The sequence below is a fragment of the Gopherus evgoodei genome, chromosome 5 (genome assembly GCF_007399415.2).
Source record: "Gopherus evgoodei ecotype Sinaloan lineage chromosome 5, rGopEvg1_v1.p, whole genome shotgun sequence".
In the NCBI taxonomy this organism is placed as follows: Eukaryota; Metazoa; Chordata; order Testudines; family Testudinidae; genus Gopherus; species Gopherus evgoodei.
This window is the reverse complement of record NC_044326.1, coordinates 3,121,649-3,143,976: the sequence shown is the minus strand read 5'-3', so window position 1 is coordinate 3,143,976 and position 22,328 is coordinate 3,121,649. Positions and strand designations below refer to the sequence as shown.

The following is a 22,328-nucleotide window of genomic DNA, read 5'->3' as shown; positions in this document are numbered from 1 at the left end:
TGATGGATTCTCCCTCCATCACTTGATGTCTTCAAATCAAGGCTGGATCTCTTTCTAGAAGATACTTGTTAGCCATACACAAGTTACTGCGTTCAATACATAGGTATCTGGGTGAAATGTATGAGCCTGGGATACAGAGGAGGTCAAAGAAGTTGATCTAATGGTGTGTTCTGGCCTTAAACTCTATGACTGAATCTACCTACATTAGGCCAGATGCTCTGCTGGTGTCAAAGGGTGTAGTAGCTTCATTAACTATGGGATCTGGCCCATTACTTTTTGATGTTATTGGGAATGGGTGCAAGGAAGAATCTAGGGACATCTGACTCCATTTTCCAGTTGCTGTATATTCCCGTGCTGCAGAGATCCTACTGAGATCTGCTTAGAGGCTTGTTTTTCTTTTCTTTTTTTAAGGTTGTCACTTTAACTGTTAAATACCAACAGGTGGTGATAAAGATATAGTTTCTGTGCAGTGTCAAGGGCATAAAACGTATTGACTTTGAAAATCAGCCCATCAAAAATAGGGTTGGGGGTTTTTTTTGGCAAGAAAATTTTTCTTGCAACAGGAAACAGAAGCAAACTTTGGGCAGGTCTCCACTACCACTTAACCAGATCTAACTTACATCGCTCGGGGTGTGAAAAAGACACCCCTTAAACAACGCACATTACAGAGACCTAAGCGCTGTCCACACCAGCGCTATGTCAGCAGGAGATGCTGATAGTGTAGACCGGGCCTTTAAAAGACCAGCGTATAACTTACTGGAAACAGGTGCACACATTCTATCTCCTAGCTTTAAAACAGCGGGGCCAGGGCCTTCATTTGGGGAACTCCAGTGGAGCTGCCCTGTGGACTCCCAGGGCCCAGTTTCTTCACAACTGATGAGACGCACCAGAGTGAATCCTTCTATTGATCCTAAGTACAAATCCTGAGAGGTGCTGAGTACCTGCAACCTGCTTCACTTCCATGGAGCCAGCACTTCTCAGTATTTGGTCCACATTAATTCTGTGGGGATGAGGCAATGGGCAAACTGCCCAAGATTTGGAGGATCCTTCAAGACTTATCCGACCATCTTAGCTCAGGCTTCTTCCCAAGATTTCTGGTTCTGCTCACCAGGAGAGACCAGAAAAAACAACTCTGCTCACCACAGTTCTAGCCAAAAGCACTAAGTGCCCGCATGGGCAATACAATGTTTAGAAAGGAGTTAACAGAATGGTGTTTAGTCTGATTAGAAATTCCGCGGGCCAAGGACCAAGTCTTCTGCTGCTGTGTCTACAACAATGTCATGCAGGCTAAAGGACTGAGCCCTGGGTTCTAATCCTGGTTCGTCTACTAACCTGCTGCAAGACCTCGGTCAAGTCCCTGCACCTCTCTTTGTCCTGTGATCCTTCTCTATTTAGATTGTGAGCTTGTTGGGGTAGACAATGTCTATCAGTATGTGTTTGTACAGCACCTGATCTCGGCTGGCCTCTCTAAACGCTGCTGTAACACAGCAGAGCCCCCTATTGGCACATCAGTAAATAAGATTCAGGTGCTATTGTAGCACCATGCTTCACCAGAGGGAATGAAGTGGCTGGAGAGACAATGTGGCCAGGAAATGCTGCATCCTAAACCTGACAGCGCCTCTGTGGCCATGAGAAAGTCTTTAAACTCATCCCCGCCTCTGTTTTCCCATCCGCACAGGGCAGCCAATATGCTGCCCCAGGGTGTTATAGGCATCACTGTTCAATGCTATGGACGTGCCCGTCGTTACTTTGTGGGTTATAAATGAGTGCCGGTCGGAAGAGTTTGGTCAAGGGATCTATTCGGGCATCACCCTCTCACACCAAGGGCCACCTCCCTCACTGACAGCAAGGGCATCCATCCAATGGGACTACACTGCAGGAGGGAGGCTTTGAGGGATCAGGCCCTGATTGGTCCTTGTTTGATACACAGGGAAGCCTAGCACCCCCTGGTGGCTGCATCCACAAGATGCAGTTGTTCATGGAGCAGAAAGGCACTGCCAGGGTCATCAGATGCCTGAGCCTTGGCAGCCCAGTATTAACCAGTGATGCATGGCAGACCCTTTGCCAGGGGCCCCTTCTGAGCAGGCTGCTGTGGGACCTGTAGAGAAGCTCTGTTTCAGGCTTGGTCACTGACATACCCTGTGGCTCATACCTGCTCAATTTCAGGCTGCAGTGGGCTGTAGAGAGGCCTCGTCTCCACATGCTCAGGCACCAGGCCCTGCTTCCGCAGCGTGTACAGAGCGAGCCGCTCTTCCGGTGCTCCTAGGTGTGGGTTGGGGGGCTTGCCATCCTCTGCCACAGAGAGATCAGACAGCGAGCGAGGTTACTGAACATGCTCCATGGATCCATCACCAACCTAGGGCCCGATTCTGATCTCACACTGCGGCGTATCCCTGGGTCATTCCACGGACTACCCTGGGTCAGTGTGAGTCCAGAAGCCCGTCCCATGGGCGCTGTGACAATCTGGGGCACGTGAGCTAGCAGCCTGCTCCTTGGAGCAGGAAGGAGCGGGCTGGAGAAGGGGACAGATGGAGGCATGCTTGGTGAGGGATGGTCAGCTCTGAAAGCTGCAGCCCTCTTTGTCCCACCAAGGCCATATCTGACGAAAAGTTGCATTGCCGGTGCTGGTTTAGGGTAGAGTGGCTGGAGATGGGAAGGTGAATGGGACCATTTGGGGGAGTTTGCTCAGAGGTCTGGTTATGTTTTTGTTAAGGTTTGATAGACATTGTTCAAAACGGGTCAGTTTAACCCATCTTTCTAATGAGCCTAGGGCCACGGAGGGGCACCACTGAAACCAATGAAATCACAGCTTGTACCCAGGCCAGGGTCTTCTCTCCTGGCATCGCTATGAATAAGGAGCAACTCCACTAATCTCAGCGCTTCCATAGTGCTTTTCATCAGTAGATCTCATGGCATATCCCATGCTTTACTGTATTTATCCTCACACACACCCGTGAGGGAGGGCAGGGCTCCTGTCTCCATTGTACAGACTGGGAAACTGAGGCACAGAGAGGCTAAGTGACTGGCCCAATGTCACACAGGGAGTCTGTGGCAGATCAAGGAATCAAACCCAGGTCTCCCAAGTCCCAGGTTAACATCCTAAGCACTGGAGAGGTGAATCAGGCCCTTAGTGATTACATAAAAACACCCCTTCGCAGATGGATTTTCAGCAGCATTCAGTGCCCAGCAGCTCCCCCTGTGATATTTCAGATCAGATTTTCACAAGAGGCCAGTACAGAACGTTCCTCCATTGTGCTGACCCCTGCTGACAATCTGGCCAATCTGCACATGTGTGCATGCACACGGACACACATGCAATGAATGCCAGATGCTTCCTACCTTCCGAATCACGTTTCAGTCACAGCTCTCTTCTCCGTCCCTTATCCTTGGGAAAAGGTTCATTGTCTGCTCTTATTGGACAAGATCTAACAACAGCTAAGGTCCTGGTCTGCTCTGCACAGACATTAAAGTTCCCACACTATTTTATGGAAGAGGAGGGAGTGTATCTACAATTGTCCTGAGCCAAAACTTGCTCTTTCCACATCTCTGTGCACTGATTTGTTGGGAGTCCTCCACTCCAGAGGTGGCTGCATTTCAGCAGAGCTGAGAGTCGGTTCAAAGCACCCTGAGGGACTTTGAAATGAAATGTGCTCTATCAATATTATTACAGCTCTGCTGCTTTCAGGTGATAGATCCCAGCTTCTTTCTTGGCAGTGCCTTGAAGTGGTGAAACTTCATACACATGGGATTTTTCCCCAAGCGCTGGAAACCTGGCTTGGGTGTGTATGTGTGTGAGGCTCAGAAATAAAAACCTCTCTCTGAAACCAACAATGTGGGGGTTATGAAATAATGGTCTGGGCACAATGCTTGTAAAAGCCATGCTCTCGTATTTAATGGCTTCACTTTATGCCCCGCCAGGTTCACATCTGACACTGCTCTGTGCACACAGCTGGTTTCCAGATCTCGCTGAGGTCAAACTCCCAAGCTTTGTTCTGTTTTTGAAGTGATTGCCTTTAAAAGAAAACAAGGTGAAAGGCAGGCTGGGGTGGGGAGAGACGAGCCCCACTCAACTTAACACCTCTCCAGCACTTGGCGAAAACCTGACGCAGAACAGGAGGCTGTGAAGAAGCGGTTGCTTCTTGGCTCCTTCCAAGAGGGGTCTGTGCGGCAAAGCCCTAAAACATTTGAGAGTGGTTTGTATCTCTGCTACATACCCAAGGTCGCTGTGCCACTTGTAAATATCAGCCCCTCTGCAAGCAAAGTGCAGCTGGGTGATCACACAACCCTTTGTGCTTGTCAGAGCTCAGGAGGAAACCGACACCTTTCGACACCCCTAAATATTTGCATGGTGCAATTTCGCCTCTTCAGCTGGACAGAAATGCACCATTTTGAGTCCAAAGAGGTGGAATTCCACCCTCCTGGCAAAATGGTGAATCCTGGCAGATTTCAACCATGCACAGAAATATCATTCATGTGCATAGCACAGCAGATTGTCCTCGAGATCAGAGATTTCCACCTGGCTTTAGCTCACACCCACGTTTGCAGCTACAATGCTACCGCCTTTCAAGCTGTATTAGGAAAAAGGTAAGGGTGTGTTACGCTGGCCTGGTGTATGCGATATTTGTCACCCTCTAGCGGTCATGCCAGCCTGCACGCTGCTGCAGATTTCCTTCTGCTCAGTGCTAGAGGCCTGCATTTGTGCAGCTGAAGGCCCAGGCTCTAATTCCTCCCGACAAGTGCGGTGTCCATATGGGTTTGGCCAGGGTTTGCTCCAGTTACAGAAGGTATTAAGCTGATGGAAGAGTGGCCTTGTGGTTAAGGCATTGAACTGGAGTTCTGGGTTCAATTCTTGAGTATACCACAGAGTCCCCACAGCACCTTGGGAAAGTCACTTCATCTCTCTGTTCCACCTCTATGAAAGGAACAGGACAATTCTTCCTTTCTCCCACTCTCGGGCTATCTAATCTATTTAGCCTGTGAGCTCTTTGAGGCAGGGACTGGCCCCATGTGTATGTACAATCCCTAGCACAACAGGGCCTCGGTCTGGGCTCCAGTTCTAGGAGCTGCAAGGAGCATTACAGATTCTATAATGCTGGCCATGTGGGTTTTCATAGACTCATAGAATAGCAGGGTTGGAAGGGACCTCAGGAGGTATCTAGTCCAACCCCTTGCTCAAAGTAACCTGATCTGAAGCTCTCACTGTAAATCAGCTCAACTGCTCATCTTCACCCACCAGTTTTGCTACCCTGTTTCACAAGCTGCCAGTCTCCAGTGCAATAATCAGGGGGCAGGGAAAAGATTTATGGCTGTGAGAAGACTCCTTTACCAAACTCAGAGAGGACATACTCCTGCTCCCTGAATACGACCCGGTCTGGCTTGTAGATGGGAGCTTTGCAGTTGCGTTGCAGGGAGAAGAGATGGAGCAGTTGGGAAGGTCGGAGCTGGTCTCGCCACTGGTTGGGTCCAGAACTGAAGCGAGACATTAGTAAAAACAAAGTGTTGTAAAATAAACCCCACCTCCAAGGGCCGCGACTGCTCCACGGGCAACTGCTGGGGTTGCAGCAGAACTACAGTGGGGGAAATGAGGCCGGGATATTTTTTAAAGAAACCCAAACTGAACTCTAAGAGTCAGCAAGGAGCTGAGGGTGGAAGCACCATGGCGGGAGAGGAGCTGTTCTAGGGGACAGACCGAGGCACAATGAGATAATGGCCGTACGCAGCACATTTCTTGAGCTGGCTCCCTGCCTGCGGGTGAATCTTCCCCAGAATAGGCAGAGGAAACCTCAGGCTGAAAGTGTCCGTCTCCCAGGGAAAATGGGGGGAGCACCTTTAGCTGAGACATTTCAAGCTCTAGGGACCGATTGCGCGCTAGCAGGAAGTGACCTGAAAGCCTTGCCTGTCTCGCACGCCTACTGCATGAGGCTGGGACTTCGTTCACGTTTTCCCACATTGGTGCAGCTGGGCAAAGCTGCTGCGGGCCTGGCCTGAGGGCCCCTCCCTTTGAGACACCCAGAGAGAACCTACAGAACCAGCTCCTCTCTCCAGGGGTCAACTCTCCCTCAGCTGCTGTCCCCTGTACCACTGCTGGCAGGCAGGGCAGAGAATCCGGGAACTGTACCGGTCCCAATGCCCCCTGCTTTGGTGCAGCCGGCGCTGGGGAAGGCCTTCCAGCAGCACAGCTACACAGACAGAGGCAGTTTGGCTTGAGCGTCCTGCCAAAATTCAGCCCAGTCCTTTATTCCCTATCTTATTAGGCCACCTTGCCCAGGGGGTCTCCACCTTTCCCATATCAGGACCCCCTTAAATGTAACTAGGATATTGCTCCCCTCCATGGATGCCACCCCGAGCGCGTTATCCAGCCTCCCCTGAAACCTCCCCTAAAGCCTGGCCCCATCCCAATATCCACAGGATGACCCTGGTTTTGGCAGGGTGACTCCAATATGCTCGTGGGAAGCCCTAGGGGTTCTGGGACCAGCCATGCAGGGCCCAGGAGGCATCACATGGCTTGACAGTGACATTCTGACACATCACGCAGGGCTCCCTTGGTGTGTCGATGTGCTGATATCACAATAGATGCAGGTGCCCAGGATGGTTCTGGGTATCTTCCCTCCTTGACCCAGCAACATCTCCCTGACAGGGCAGCTCAGTGCCACCTGGGCTATCGGAAGTACCTACATGCAGTAGGTCTGGGGCAGGCCGCACCGGGCCCCGAATTTGGACAAGAACCGGTTCTCCAGGTCTATGACGGTCTCGCCAATCTTCTCATCCTTCGACAAGAGGTCGTAGTCGTAGAGAGTAACCTTCAGGTCCTTCTCCAAAGGCAGAGTGCAGGTCAGCTCAAACATCCTGTGGAAACGGGAAGAACAAGAGAACGTCAGGGGTCAGGTCCTGGCCTGGAGTCAGCTGCCTGATTGGGACTGGTGGGAGGAGGCAGCAAACCAGCTCTTAAGCCCAGCAGCAGCAGCAGCAGTTCAGTGGCTGCTCAAGGTGCTCACCCAGGGCTGTGATAGCGCCTGTGCCTGCCTGTTCCCAGCCTTAATACAGGTAACCCGCTCCTGACCCTCAGCTCCGATTCCTCACCTGTGACCCTGGCTCTGGCACCTGGCCTCTGACTCCGGCTCTGACCCTGGGCTCCAATTCCTGACTAGCGACTCCAGCTCCAACCCTGAGGCACAACCACCCGTGACAGCGAGGAGAGCTGGAGGTGCTTGGCTTTCCCCGGGGGCTGTTGCTGATCACCTCTTAGGACAGACGAGCCAATGGAAACAGACCTCATGTCTTCCACCCTCCATCACATAACAGAACAAGGCAGATGCTGGGCTTATCGGCCTGCCTGTCTCTCCAGTGTCCCACCATGCCTGATCAATTGACGCAGAGCTGTGAGCTACTGGACTGGGCCATGGGAGACCTGGGTTCTGTGCCCAGGTCAGCTGCTTTCTGTGTGACCTTAGGCAAGCCTGTGCCTCACTTTCCCAATCCACAAAATGGGAATGGTCCTGACTCGCTTTGCAATGGATGGATGGAAAGCAACTAGATGAGAGCTGGGGATCGCTAGTGAATGCTGGCCCCAGAATAATAAGCCAACAGGATGCTGGGAATCATTAAGAAAGGGACAGATAATAAGACAGAAAATATCATATTGCCTCTGTATAAATCCATGATACGCCCACATCTTGAACACTGCGCGCAGATCTGGTCACCCCATCTCAAAAAAGATACATTGGAATTGGAAAAGGTTCAGAAAAGGGCAACAAAAATGATTAGGGGTAGGGAACAGCTTCCGTATGAGGAAAGATTAAAAAGACTGGGACTTTTCAGCTTGGAAAAGAGACAACTAAGAGGCGATATGATAGAGGTCTATAAAATCATGAGTGGTGTGGAGAAAGTAAATAAGGAAGTGTTATTTACTCTTTCTCATAGCATAAGAACTAGAGGTAACCAAATGAAATGAATAGGCAGCAGGTTTAAAACAAACAAAAGGAAGTATTTCTTCCACACAACACACAGTCAACCTTTGGAACTCTTTGCCAGAAGATGTTGTGAAGGCCAAGGCTCTAACAGGGTTCAAAAAGGAACCAGATAAGTTCATGGAGGATAGGTCCATCACTGGCTATTAGCCAGGACGGGCAGGGATGGTGTCCCAACTTCTGTTTGCCAGAAGCTGGGAGTGGGCATCACTTGATGATTCCCTGTTCTGTTCATTCCCTCTGGGGCACGTGGCACTGGCCACTGTCGGACGACAGGATACTGAGCTAGATGGACCTTTAGTTTGACCCCCCATTCTTATGTTCTTATAATACCTTACTTTAAAATGGAAGGTCTTTCGTCCAGAAGCATCCCAAAGAATTTTCTAAATTCTCTGGCTCAGATCCCCAGCTGATGTAAATCGGTGTAGCTCCACTTGAGTCACTGGGGCCAGATCCTCAGCTGATGTAAACTGGTAGAGCTCCGCTGACGTCAGTGGAGATCGTCCTCACTCTCCCTTGACGTTATATACACACAAGCATACGCATTACGCTGGGTCTTGTTCTCATCTCACTCATACTCTGCTTATTTTGCTGATCTTCACTGACTTCCACGTGGAGTCAGTCCTAGTTTACACCAATGACCAGGATCTGGCCCATTGGGTCTGGGAGACACTTCACCTGCTGCTGAAACTTGGCTGCCTCCGAGGTGGAATGTGATGCCCTTTTAACAGCACCCCCACCACCATGCAGCAGCTTTGAGGAGGTAAGTGAGCAATTGTATCTCCAATTAAAGCGGCAGGAGGAATTCAGGTCAGCAAATCGTAATTGGCCAAGCTGGAAAACAGCCAGGATCCCAGGGTTACTCTTGTGAAATGGGAGCTTTAATAGCCAGGAGCAGCCGCGACCTGGGTTTTCCGTCTCGTCTTAGCGATGGGGTGGTAGGTTCAGAACTCTGTCTAGACTGGCCTTTGGCTGGAAGCCAAGCCTGGCAAAAGAGACTATACCCTCGGCTTGAGGCGCTTGCTGTGGACTGCCAAGCTCGTTATTATTACATGTATCATGGTAGCATCTAGAGCCCTAACTGAGAGCAGGTCAGCCACACAAACACGTTGTAAAGGGATGGCCCATGAACTGAAGACCTCGTAACCCTAATGAGACAATGCAGAGAAGTGACGGAGGTCTACAACATCATGAAAGGTGTGGAGAAAGTGAACAAGGAAGTGCTATCTACCCCTTCACATAACACACAAACCAGGGGTGACCTGATGAAATTTATAGACAGCAGGTTTAAAACAATCCTTCACACAACACACAGCCAACCTGTGGACTCAGTTGCCAGGGGATGTTTTAAAGGCTAAACATATAACTGGGTTCAAAAATGAATGAGATAAGTTCAAGGAGGATGGGTTTATCAATGGCTATTGCACAAGATGGTCAGGGATGCAGAACTATGCTGCTTAAACTTCTGACTGCCGGACGCTGGGACTAGATGACAGGGAATGGATCACTCAGTAACTGCCCTGTTCGGTTTATTCTCTTGGAAGCACCTGGCACCAGCCATAGTCGGAAGCTAGGATGCTGGGCTAGATGGACCACTGGTCTGACTCAGTACGGCCGTTCCTATGTAACATTATTACCCCTATTTCACAGATAAGGAACAGAGAGTAAATGACTCGCCCAGGATCACACAGAATCTGGAACTGAACTAAAACCTTGCAAGTCCCAAAGCACTGCCTTAGCCACAAGACCATCCAGGATCTCTGACACCAGCCTTTGCCTTCCTCTCCCTTTCCTGCTCTTTCCCTCTGCTTGCGATCCTGCCTTGGGAGGCAAGTGCCACCATCCCCATCTGGAATTGACGCAAAAGAGAAACGTACTTTCCAAAGACAGGCTCCAGCGTGCATGGGATGTAATTGTCCTGGTCATTTATGGATTTCTTTCCCACCGAAATCTTCACATAGGGGTCACACTGCAAAGACAGGAGGAAAAAAAGAACACATGAGGAGGGACTGCTACAGACTCATCGTCAACAACAACAACCCTTAGTCATGTGGCTCAACCCCTTATTCCATGGACAGGCCCTTGAGTAACACTCCACGTCAGCAAGTGGGGGCAGAATCTGTCCCTTTGCTGTTCATAACAAATTCCCACAGGTGCTAGTGCTGGCTGATCCAGCTGCGACTCCTGTTCCAGGCCTTGTATGTGCACGGACAGGCAGTCGGGATGAGCAATCAAGGGCGCAGCCTGGAAGGGGATTAACAGAGTTGCCTTGAAGATCTCATGACCCCATAGGCATCGACTCTGTGGGTGCTCTGGGGCTCAAGCACCCATGGAAAAAAAATAGTGGGTGATCAGCACCCACCAGCCACAGCTGATCGGCAGGGCTGTCAATCAGCTGTTTGGCAGCTGGGGGAGGAACTTGGGGGAAGGCGGAGAGCAGTGAGCGGCTGGGTCCTCAGGGGAGGGTTGGAGCAGGGGCAGGAAGAGATGGAGCAAGGGTGGGGCCTCTGGGAAGGTGGTGGAGTGAGATGAGGCCTCGAGGCAGAGCAGAGGTGGAGCACCCCTGGGGAAAAATAAAAGTCAGTGCCTATGTAACACCGACAGACCTCGGTCCTCAATGGGCAGGATTGAGCATGGGACCTCAGGAGCTAAATGCAAGAGCTCAAAGCCACATGACCCTTAGCTAGGGCTGTAGCAGACTCATTAACCTCTAAGAGGTCTCAGTGTTCCTAGATGGGACAGAACACCACACTCAGGAGGTGTGTGGGTTCCACCTATGCATGACCCCCACACTTCGAGGGAAACATCCTTTATTTTGTCTCAGTTCAGCAAACGGCCTAGGGGATATTAGCCAGGGACCCCAGGGTGATGGGGAAGAACCCATGCTGAGATCCTCAGGGGAGTTTCACTGTCCCACAGGTTTTTTTTAGAAGGGAGGGATGGAACAGCCCTTGATTGGCTAAGTCAGCAGACATAACTCGAAGATACACAAGGAGCACGGGCACTGAGTAAGAAGCGGCCCCTTTTCTCCTGGCTGCATCAAGCAGGAAGAATCAAAGCATGCTGGGAAGGGGAGATGGCTTAACCTTTTTTTTTTTTCCCACAGAAAATGGTTTTCCAACCCAATACGCTTCTGATTTCACTGCCATTCTTTAAAGGAAAGCTCCTATATGGAAAGGAGAGTTTTCGTTTCGTGTCAGTTCTTGAAAACTAAAAAAAAAATTGTTTTTCATTTTTGGATTTTCCTCTCTCTCCTCCTCTCCATTTTTTAATCGTTTCCAGGGTGACAAGGGAGTTTCAGAAAACGGTTTTTGTTGTTTTTTAAAAATGGAAACAAAACAGATTTTTTTTCATTTCGACCAAAAACAGTTTTCTTTTCATTTTAAATGGTCGGGAAAAAAATTGTTTCTGAAAATTTCTCAAAAAAACAAAAAAAATTTTTTGAAGGAAATTTTTGCTTCCTTTGAAATTTTGGGCAGAAATGAATTCGGATATTGCCACCTGCCCTACTGAGAAGCCCAACAACAATGCAGGAGAACTTGGGCCCTGGGCTTCAGAACCATGGAAAAGGCTCTTTGAAGAAACAAGTTGGTGTTCGTTTTTCCCTAGACGCCAAGGCCAGAAGTGTGAGGGACAGGGGGAGGGGGCAGAGAGAAGCTAGCGGGTCGGGGTCTTGGGGAGATGAGGCAGCACAAGAGCGGGGTCTTGGGAGAAGGGGCAGTGTGAAGGTAGGGTCTCGGGGGCAAGGGGTGGAACAAGGGTGGGGCCTCAGGGGGAAGGGGTGATGCGAGGATGGGGCCTTGAAGAGAAGGGGTGGTGCGAGAGCAGGACCATAGTTCGGGCACCTGTGGCCCCCCCACTTTTAGGGCGCTTCTGCCACTCCTGACACAGGCCAGGGAATTCCATCCCACCATTTCTGCCCTCAGCCCCATTGGCACGTCTCCCAGATGCTCCCCTGAAGGATACCTTTCCATTGGAGTCCTTGGGTTGCAAGTCGAAGGCACGGATGATGTAGATCCTGATGAGACACTCCTGGGGTCCTTTGGCTGGGAGCTGATGGAACTGGCGTGGTGGGACCGGCACTCTTGGGTCATCCGGGAGGGGGTACATTTTGAATGAGCCCTGAAAAGACATTGAGCATTCACATGTGTGCACATGTGGGCGTGTTACACTACAAATGCTAATAGCTGGCAACTGTGTGACTGAACTCAGGGTAAATCAGTGCAGTGCTGCTTGTGTAACACCACATCCCCAGGCAAGTCGTCAGCAGGAAGGATGGAACCTCAGAATCTTTCAACGTACCCTTCCACTGCCCAGCAGGCTCCGCAACCTCTCTCTGTGTCCCACACACCACCAGAGGGGGACAAAGCGCCACATGGAATAGAAGAGCAATCCTTCACTTCCTGTCCTAAAGCTGTTGAACAGCTGCTGTGTTTCAACCCAGAGGGGGCTGCGAGTCAGCAGTAGATTGGTAAAGTGATGCCTATGGGTAAGTCTACGCTGCAGTTAGACACTCACGGCTGACCCATGCCTGGCCCGGGCTCGCACGGGGGGTCCGCCCCCTTAGCAGGGTCCTAGAGCCCAGATGCCAGCCCGGACCTGAAAGGCTACACCACAGTTAAACAGCCCCTTAGCCCACAGCCAGTCGCAGGTGTCCAATTGCAGTGTAAACATCCCCTATATGCTGTTAATTACTATGAAGGGGTCGTCTGGGGCAGAATTACTTAGGCCTTCATTCTCATTTACTCTACTGCCATTTGTCCCCAGAATGGTGCAAAGGACCATTAGTACAAATGAGAATTGAGCTCTTAATGTTTTTAAGGAGCCGAGATCCTCAGATGAAAAGCTGCTTTACATGCACAAAGCATCATGTGCTACAGATCCATCCAAAGAGAGGCCGGCGGAACGAGTGCCCTGAAGGGACTGGCTATGAGCACTTGCATAGACACCTGGCAGTTCTCTCACACACATGCTCTCCCCACCCCAGGGAAGAAAGATGCTCCATTGTTTTGACCCAGTCAGCCACAGGCAATGCTGACTCCAGATGTGATTTTCCACCTGGATTATGTCTAAGCCTGACTGGGTTCTGAAGTGCAGAATGTGGCCATCGCCTGGGGCATTTGTTAGTACACTTTTATGACCAGTTCTCCACAGGGGTGCTAATAGTAAATAATTCATCCTAATAAGCACCAATACATTCTGTTTCTACAAGACCTTTCATTCGGCAGGATCTCAAAGTGCTCTGGTGGCAGCATACGTTGCACATTCTCTCTCCCAGATGCACTGTGGAGAACCACTTGCCCACCACTGAAATGCTGCCCCCTTTGAGTGAAACACAGCAGCTGCACTCTGCCAGCAACACTACATTGGTGTTAAGTGCAACTTCTTCTTACTTAGATTGTAAGCACTTTGGGGCAGGGATTGTCTGTTTGTTCTATGTTTGTACAGCTCCTAGCACAATGGGGTGGAGCAGACCAGGGCTTCTAGGTGCTACTGCAATACAAATAAATAAATAAATAGGCCACTGCATCAGGACTTTAAGATCTTATCGATAAGATGGGCTCTAGAGATGACTTGGGGTTTGTCTACACATAGATGTGGAAGGGTTCGATTTTTATCTGTAAATGCCGGGGAACATCGATTTCACTGTATGCACAGAAACCAACAAAAAATATTTCCATCAATAATAATCTAAACTTATCGACAGGCCAAGTAAGAAAAATGCTGCTTGAGAACTCATGAGAGTTGATTTAAGGCTACAATTTTGACATATGATGTCAGAGAGACAAGGTGGGTCAGGTTTTTATTGACCCAACTTCTGTTGGTGAGACAGATAGGCTTTTGAGACCCACAGGGTGTGTCTCCACAACGACTAGCATCCCGTGCTCAAGCTCACGGGACTCGGGCTGCGGGGCTGTTTCATTGCTGTGTCGATGTCTGGGCTCGGGGTGGAGCCTGGGCTCTACGACCTTGCAAAGTGCGAAGGTCCCAGAGCTCAGGCTCCAGCCCAAGCTGGAAGTCTACAAGGCAGTGAAACAGCCCGAGCCTGAGCACCGTGAGCTCGAGTCAGCTGGCACAGGCTAACCACAGGTTTTTCTTTGCTGTGTAGACGCACCTAAGGAGCTCTTCTTCAGGTCTGGGAAAGGTACATCCAGCATCACAGCAAAATGCAAGGTGGCACGGATTGTTTAGCATAATTAGTTAGCACATATTGCCAGGGATCAGTCAAGGTAGAGTGGCCCGTTAACACCTCTGCCCTCATAGGATGAAACGAGGGGGGTTAGTGGGTTACAGATTGTTGTAATAAATCAGAAATCCAGTGTCTCTGTTCCGTCTGTGATTTTAAGGGCGAGAAATTGGCATCATGTGCTGCTGCACCAGTGCAGCTGTAGCACTTCTAGTGAAGACACTCTAAGCCAACAGGAGAGAGCCCTCCCATCAGCTTAATGACTCCACCTCCGCGAGAGGCAGTAGCTATGTTGGTGGGAGAAGTCTACACCAGCGCTTAGGTCGGTATAACTACGTTGCTCAGGAGTATGGATTATTCACCCGCCTGAGCTGAGCGACATAGTAATTCTGTAGTGTAGACCAAAGCTTAGTGTTTGGCAGCTGTCTTTTGAGAGTGCTGTGCAGGTTTCCTTTGAGGATGAGGACTGAGAGGTCAGATACAGAGTGATCGCTTGGTGAAAAGGGTTCACCCACGGGCGATAGGTTGTTTTTGTCTTTTAACATTTTTCTGTGAGAGTTCATTTGAGAGCACAGTGATTGTCTGGTTCACCCAGATGGTGATTATTGGGGCATTTAATGCACTGGACGAGGTACAGCATGTGTAGGATGCAGGGATCTTGAAAGGTGTGTTGTGGGGGGTGTTGATCATTGTAGCAGTGACGATATGTCTGCAGGTTTTATGTCTGTTGTTCTAGCAGGGTCAGGTGCCACTCTGAGTTGGCTGTCAGGTACCATCCCATACTGGAACCCAGACAGGGTATCATCAAACAACTACAACCCATACTCGATGGGGACCCCACCCTGAAATAAATCTTTCCCGAACCCCCTCTTCCGGCCTTCAAACAACCCCCCCAACCTCTGCAAGCCCATCAGCAGAAGCTCCCCACAGACCAGGACACACCATCTCAAAGCAGCACCAAACCTTGCTAGAACAAGATACAAAACCTGCAGCCATATCTCCCCTGCTAGTGATCAACACCAACGATTCATTACTCTGCTAGACACAAAAACCCATGGACTGACCAGAAACACTGGATTTCTGGCTTATTGAACAACCCACTAACCCCCCTCTTTTTGTCCTGTGACTGCAGAGGTGCTAACAGGCCATTCTGCTTTGAATGGTCCCTTACAATATGTGCTAAGTACTTATGCTAAGCAATCTGTCCCAGCTTGCCTTTAGCTGTGAGGCTAGGAGTACTTTCCCCAGACCTGAAGAAGAGCTCTGTGTGGCTCCAATGCTTGTCACTCACCACCAGAAGTTGGTCCAATAAAAGATATTTCCTCCCACTCCTTGTCTCTCTAATATTCTGGGACCAACAGAGCTACAACTACACTGCATACGACAGCGCTGTCTGTCTTGGATGGTCTAGACACAAGAAATTCTGCATCTTGGCAGAGGGTTCGACTAGATGACCCTTGCTGTCCCTTCTAGCCCTGTGATTCTATGACATATAATGTTGAGATTAACAATTATAAAGCCTTAAACTTCTTTCATCTCATTGTCTCTTGTCATTAAATAATTCTCTGACACCCTCGTTGTCTGGCCCTCCCTACCTCCCTGCAACTGTGAAACTTTAAATTGATAAAAATAAAAACAAATGCTTCCAAACCATAATTTCACACAACTGTGAACATTTCAGCAAATAAATCTGGGAAAAACAAAAACCAAAATAAGCATTGATAGCTGCCGAAATGATAAAAAATAAAAATCAAATTCTGCCGAGCCTCTCTGTATTGTCATCACAGGGTGTCATTGCAACTCAAGCAATCACAGCCCAGCTAGCTTTGAACTAGTGAGCTGAGACGTGTGCAGTGAAACCACTCTACAAACCCACCTGGAACTCTGGGTAATTATTCACGGGGTTAGCCCTTGCTGAACGAGCTGCCACAGCCTCCCTGCTCTGTGACCTGCACTAGCTATATACAGCTACCCGGGGTAGGTCTACACGAGCTGAAATCGCACCCTGTGTTTGCAGTGTAGACACACCCATTGCATCCAGCAGGTTACACACCAACTCTTGTCTGCTCTGCCCTCTGCAACGTTCCCAACTTCTGTCAGACCCAGGGTCCAGCAGATCCTTCACTACTTTATAACAAAGAAATATTCATGGTAGGCGCTAAAGCAAGGGTGGCTAACCTGAGCCTGAGATGGAGCCAGAATTTACCATTGCCAAAGAGCCAGAGGAATATGTCAGCAGCCCCCCATCAACTCCCCCCTACCCTGCCCACCCGCTCCCAGCGCCTCCTGTTCACCGGCAGCCCCACAGATCAGCGCTTCTCCTTCCTCCCCACACCTCCCAATCAGCTGTTTTGTGGCATGCAGGAGGTTCAGGGGCAGGGTGGAGGAGCGAGGGTAATGTTGCACTCTATATGATTTTATGAAAGTATGCTGATGAGTGTGAATATAATGTAACTAAAATATGCTTCATGCAAAAGATCTCTTGTAATGTATCATTACAAAGCTTATAATCTACTGAGTGTGGTCATCCTATTTGTATAAATGTATCACTCTTGTATCTGAAACTAGAAATATGAAAGTATCAGAGGGGTAGCCATGTTAGTCTGGATCTGTAAAAGCAGCAAATAATCCTGTGCATCTTATAGACTAACAGACGTTGGAGCATGAGCTTTCGTGGGTGAATACCCACTTCTTCAGATGCATCTGAGGAAGTGGGTATTCACCCACGAAAGCTCATGCTCCAAAACGTCTGTTAGTCTATAAGGTGCCACAGAATTCTTTGCTGCTTTTAGAAATATGAAACATAACTCTGAGGTCCTATTGTAGTTATGCAAAGTGTGGGCAATTAATGGTGGTTTGGAATCTTGCTGGCTCCCATCAACCAGGACAATTGACTGTAGACGGCTCTGTTTTACTTGTAAGTCTTCCTGTATACCTGTGTGCTACCAAGTGGGTAATGGAGTCTTACAGTGACATGTGATCATGTCACCTGAACTGGAATCCATCTTTAACCTGGTGTTTTTCCCATTGAGAAGGAGGGGTGGGAACCCAGAGGGGGACAAAGGATTCCTGCCTTGTGCAAAAGATATATAAGTGGGTGGAACAGAACAAAGGGCAGGGCCATCATGAGAAATCCCCTAGCTACCACCTGAGCTGGAACAAGGGTTGTACCAGAGTAAAAGATTGGGCCCAGACTAGGAAGGTGTCCAGTCTGTGGAAGAAACTTATTGAAACATCTCTTCAGTTTTACTACTGTACTATACGTAGACTTGCGTGTTTTATTTTATTTTGCTTGGTAATTCACTTTGTTCTGTCTGCTATTACTTGGAACCACTTAAATTTTACTTTCTGTATTTAATAAAATCATTTTTACTTATTAATTAACCCAGAGTACGTATGAATACCAGGGGTGGGGGGGATAGGGGAGCAAACAGCTGTGCATCTCTCTCTATCAGTGTTACAGAGGGCAAACAATTTATGAGTTTATCCTGTATAAGCTTTATACAGGGTAAAATGGATTTATTTGGGGTTTGGACCCCATTGGGAGTTGGGCATCTGAGTGTTAAAGATAGGAACACTTTTTAAGTCGCTTTCAGTTAAGTCTGCAGCTCTGGGCCACGTAGTTCAGACCCTGGGTCTGTGTTGGAGCAGACGGGCGTGTCTGGCTCAGCAAGACAGGGTGCTGGAGCACCAAGCTTGCAGGGAAAGCAGGGGCCGAAGTAGTCTTGGCACATCAGCTGGCAGTTCCCAAGGGGTTTCTGTGATCCAATCCATCACAGCGAGGACACGCAGGCTCGGGGGAGGGGGTGGGAAGGGGTGGAGAGGGGGCAGGGCTTGTGGAAGATCCAGGGGCTGAGTAGCGAGCACCTCCATCCCCACCCGGCCCATGGGGAACTTGGTGCCTGTAGCTCCAGCCCTGGAGTCGGTGCCCGTACAAGGAGCCGCATATTAACTTCTGAAGAGCCGCATGTGGCTCCGGAGCCACCAGCTGGCCACCCCTGGGCTAGAGGGATTAGCTTCTAGTTTCCAATTGACTATTGCTAGGTAAAGTGCCTCTCGGTAGAAAGAGCGGCGGTTGGACCTTGAATTCCCCCACCACCGAGGGATCTTCATTAATGTCCTGCGTTCTGCCGCGGTAGAGCTTGAAGGTGTGGCAGAAGTCGGAGAGCCTCTCAAATTCCTCCATATTCTCCAGCTCCGTCTCGTAGACCTAAGGAGGAAAACCCCTCTGAGTAAAAGGATGAATTTCACCCATAAAGCACAGGGTGCACACCATCTGCAGAATACCATGGATGCCTCTGCATCTCCTTACTCCCAGAGCTCTAGAGATCAGGGGTGGAGAAGGCCTTTCAGATCACTATGGTAACAACAACCTTTCACGGACCCTTTAGAGATTGTCTGCAGACCCCTAAGGGTCCGCAGACCACAGGTTGAAAACCACTAACCTAGACTGCTCCTTGAGGCCAGCGTGGGATTGTCACTCTCCAAGCTCTTTGGTTTTAAATGACTCAGGGTATGCCCTCACTGCAGTTAGATATCTGCAGCTGGATGAGGGCAGCTGACTCAGGCTCATAGGGCTGTCCAGTTGAGGTGAAGACGTTTGGGCTTGGGCTGCAGCCCAGGCTCTGGGGCCCTCCCCCCTAGCATGGGCCTAGAGCCTGGGATCCAGCCTAAGCCTGAATGTTTACACAACAATGGAACAGCCCCTTAGCCCAAGCCCCGTGAGCCTAAGTCAGCTGGCACAGGCCAGCCGTGGGTTATGAATTCCAGTGTAGACCTATCCTCAAGCAACAAGGCTCCTGCTGCTTCCCCATGGAGAGTCTTCCACAGCCCAATGGATCGCACTGTTCCTGGCAGCCAGGCGATGATTTCCCTGTTTTACATTCAACGGGGGTTGTTATGCTACACTCATCACTGTGGGATTGAGGACTTAATTCATCCCTCTTGTACCAGCCTTAACAATTCCTCTCCTTGAAATACATGCTCTCCTAGGCAGGTCATTCGTCCAGTTATAAACCAGACAGTCCTCTTTTTGGGTGGTTAGTTCCCAGACCAGTGCTGAAACAAAAGCAGACATGGTTTTCGCCAGTATCAGATGGGGTATGTTAGTTTGAAAGCATGCCACTGCGCCCCCACTGGTGTGACCTAGCAGATGCCATGCATGTGAGATCACGCCGGTGGCAGCAGGCCCGCCATTCCCGGTGGCACAAGAATGACCAATATTTGGGGAATGAATGAGTAGTCACCCCACCCTCTTGTAGACTAGTAGCTCTCCGCCACACCCAGCCCATAAGCCTCGATGCTGCAAACAGCTACTTGTGCATACAGCTGGTCAAAACATTTCCAGCTGTTGAAACTGTTTTTCAACAGAAAACTGGGTTTTCAACCAAACAAAATTTTTCTGAACAATGTTTGTTTTCTGGAGGAAACGGATTTTTCACCAAAAAAAAAAGGGAATACCCCTAAAGAGAAATACTTCAGTTAAGGAAGGGTGCCTCAGTGCTTCATGAGACTTGTAGTTCAATTGTCTCTTGTCCCCCTTCTCTTCTATGGGCTGGGCTCCCCAGCCAGAGTACATCTCCCATGATCAAGGACTCCCAAGATGCACTGCCACCCTTCTCCAAGAGGGGAGACTGTGCATTATGGAAGATGACTACATCTCCCATGACCAAGGACCCCAATGATGCACTGCTACCCTTCTCCAAGAGGAAAGACTGAGCATTATGGGAGATGCAGTCCTACCAGGGAGCCAGGTATATAGAGGCAAATGGGAGCAGCAGGCACTGAAACTACAGCTTCCACGAGGCACTCTGGCAGCATTTCTGAATTGAAATATTTTGGTTGTTGGCCAAAATGTTCAGAACTCTACTTTTGTCCAAAAAAAGTTTTGCGTTTTTTTGGAAGGGCTCCACAACCAGCTCCACTCATGTGCTTAACTTTACACATGGGATTCATGCCACTGATGTCCCAAGGACCCAGCCCAGCTCCCGTTGAAATCAACAGCAAAACTCCCAGTGGTTTCAGAATCAGGTCTGGAAAAAACACCCCTCAACTGGCGCTCCCCTTTTAAAATAAATCTCACTCCATAGACAATCAGTGTCAGCCAGCTGCTACAGAGCATCAGCCACAAGGAGATGAGGTTACCTTCAGTGTGTCAAAGCCCTTTTCTAAGTAGCTGCCACATTTCTCTCTTTCCCCTGTCGAAGCGTAGAACTTGCTCCACCAGTCGATGAACTCTTCCTCCTGGAAGAGGAGGAGAAAAATAAAGTATCTCCCTTGGGAAACCACCCAGTGAAAACTGCGCCATTTAACGTAATTGCTACGGTTAATATTCGCCCCTGTGCAGAGAGCCAGCACAAAAGCCATGCACCCAGTGTGTGTTACATATCCCCCTTTGGGCCAGAACCACAGAACAGTGAACCTGTGGCCCTGTCTACATTACACAGGCTTTCTCATACAGCTCAACCAGGATAGCTACACCAGCAGAGCCCCCTAGTGAGGACACAGCATGTGCCAACAGAAGGAGTTTTCCTGCTGGCATAGAAACACCACCTCCCCAAATGACTTTAGCTATGCCAAAAAACCTCTTCTGTCAGCACCGCTGCGTCTACACCTTGCCACCGTAGCTATGTTGGTAAAGGGTGTGGTTTTTACACACACCTGACCAGCAAAACTGTAGTGTGCACTTGATATGTTACAAAAATTAGTTCTTTAGACCAAGCTGTATAGAGTCTTTCTTTTAGCTCTCAGGGTCCCTGGTTGTTGGTTCACTCCCCAGTGTGGTGGCTAAGACAGAGGCTGTCAGACAACACTTAAGCATTCAGGATTTGAAGTGGTGAATCTGCATAGAGGTGAATCTCACCCCAGGATAGGTCAAAGATGTGCTGGAGAAGAAGCCATCAGAATTTGTTTGCAGATGGCAGCTTTTTGCCAATGTTGGTGGCCCTCCACTGGGGAGCTCCATGTGGAAGGAAGGATGGGTTATAATACCTGCCCCCAGACTAACAGGGCCATGTGTCTCAGAATGCTGAGGATATGTGCTGGGATATCTGATAAATAAAACCTACCCCTCACTCTAAGCTTAGGTTGCAAACTTTCTGGGGCCGGAACTGCCCCTTTGTTCTATTTGTAAAGTGTATAACGCAAGGGGGCCAAGGTCCATGCCTGAATCTCCTCCTATACACTACCATAGCACTGACTATATCTCTTAAAACAAACACTCATCCCAAGAAATTCCACCGCTCTCTAGAAGAACGTAACAACTATGCAGATCTATACAAGAAACTGAAATCGCCAATCCCATAAGCTTAAGACTTTTAAAAGTGAATGGCAGGAGACTCAAGGCCGGTAAGGAGATTTCACCTCATCTGTTATGTAAACTGGGAGGGATAATGGGCTTTCAGGACTGCGGATATTATTCCAAGGAGAAAGCCGGCTGTCGGGTTCTGAAAATATATATTATTTTATTATAAGTGCACAATTTTGAAATTTATGCAAGCAAAGATGAAGGGGCTTTGACCGTGATTCATGAAACATTCCTGAAAACTAATGATGTCTTATTTTAGAAGTCCACAAAATTCCATCACACTGACCTAATGGAGGAATCATAGTAGAGGTTTATTGGATTTAGATTTTAAGCCAACGGTGCAGGCTTTAAATTGCTGTCTTGAATAGACATTGTTTTTAATAGCAATATTACATAAATTAGCTCTGAGGCCTCTGCTGCCTTCTTTTTTTCAAATCTTGCCTTTCATCACTCCCCTTGTTTTATTGTTTAAAAATCTACATCCTAACCACCATGGCTTTATTATGACATTCCACAGGTACCAAGTTACAAAGAAAGCACTTAAACTAATCTGACGACTTACCCATGGTATCTTCTGCAGCCCCAAGACAAAGCATTTGGTTAGATATTTTTGCTGATTTCTACTGATGTTACAAAAGAAGAAGAAGAAGAAGAAAAATGCCAGAGAAAGCAGCTGGAATGTTAATAGCGAAGGACATTAATCGTTTTGCCTGCAAATGGAAAAGCCAGTTAAGCAACAGACCCAATATGCAAGTGACTGGATAGGGGGATTTGATTTAATCATCAGGTAACAGCCAAAAGCACTTTAAGTGTCTTATCTGGGAAGCCGGGCTGTGTACTGATCAGAGGGCAGAACTGGGAGTCTGGG

General features: G+C 49.0%; 1 protein-coding gene across 8 annotated transcripts in view; it reads right to left on the bottom strand.

The window, feature by feature from the left end:
- Positions 1-22,328, bottom strand: part of DYSF (dysferlin) — a 315,864-nt gene that overhangs the window by 54,223 nt on the left and 239,313 nt on the right. For 4 of the 8 annotated variants that reach the window (XM_030563895.1, XM_030563898.1, XM_030563894.1 and 1 more), the window contains 8 exons: positions 22,023-22,034; positions 20,299-20,397; positions 18,236-18,364; positions 11,934-12,089; positions 9,845-9,936; positions 6,676-6,846; positions 5,327-5,469; positions 2,153-2,292 (listed from right to left, as the gene is read on the bottom strand). In XM_030563895.1, the coding sequence (XP_030419755.1) occupies positions 2,153-2,292; positions 5,327-5,469; positions 6,676-6,846; positions 9,845-9,936; positions 11,934-12,089; positions 18,236-18,364; positions 20,299-20,397; positions 22,023-22,034 (942 nt within the window). The remainder of the gene's footprint in view (positions 1-2,152; positions 2,293-5,326; positions 5,470-6,675; positions 6,847-9,844; positions 9,937-11,933; positions 12,090-18,235; positions 18,365-20,298; positions 20,398-22,022; positions 22,035-22,328) is intronic. The other 4 variants (XM_030563902.1, XM_030563896.1, XM_030563899.1 and 1 more) reach the window with 1 other exon arrangement.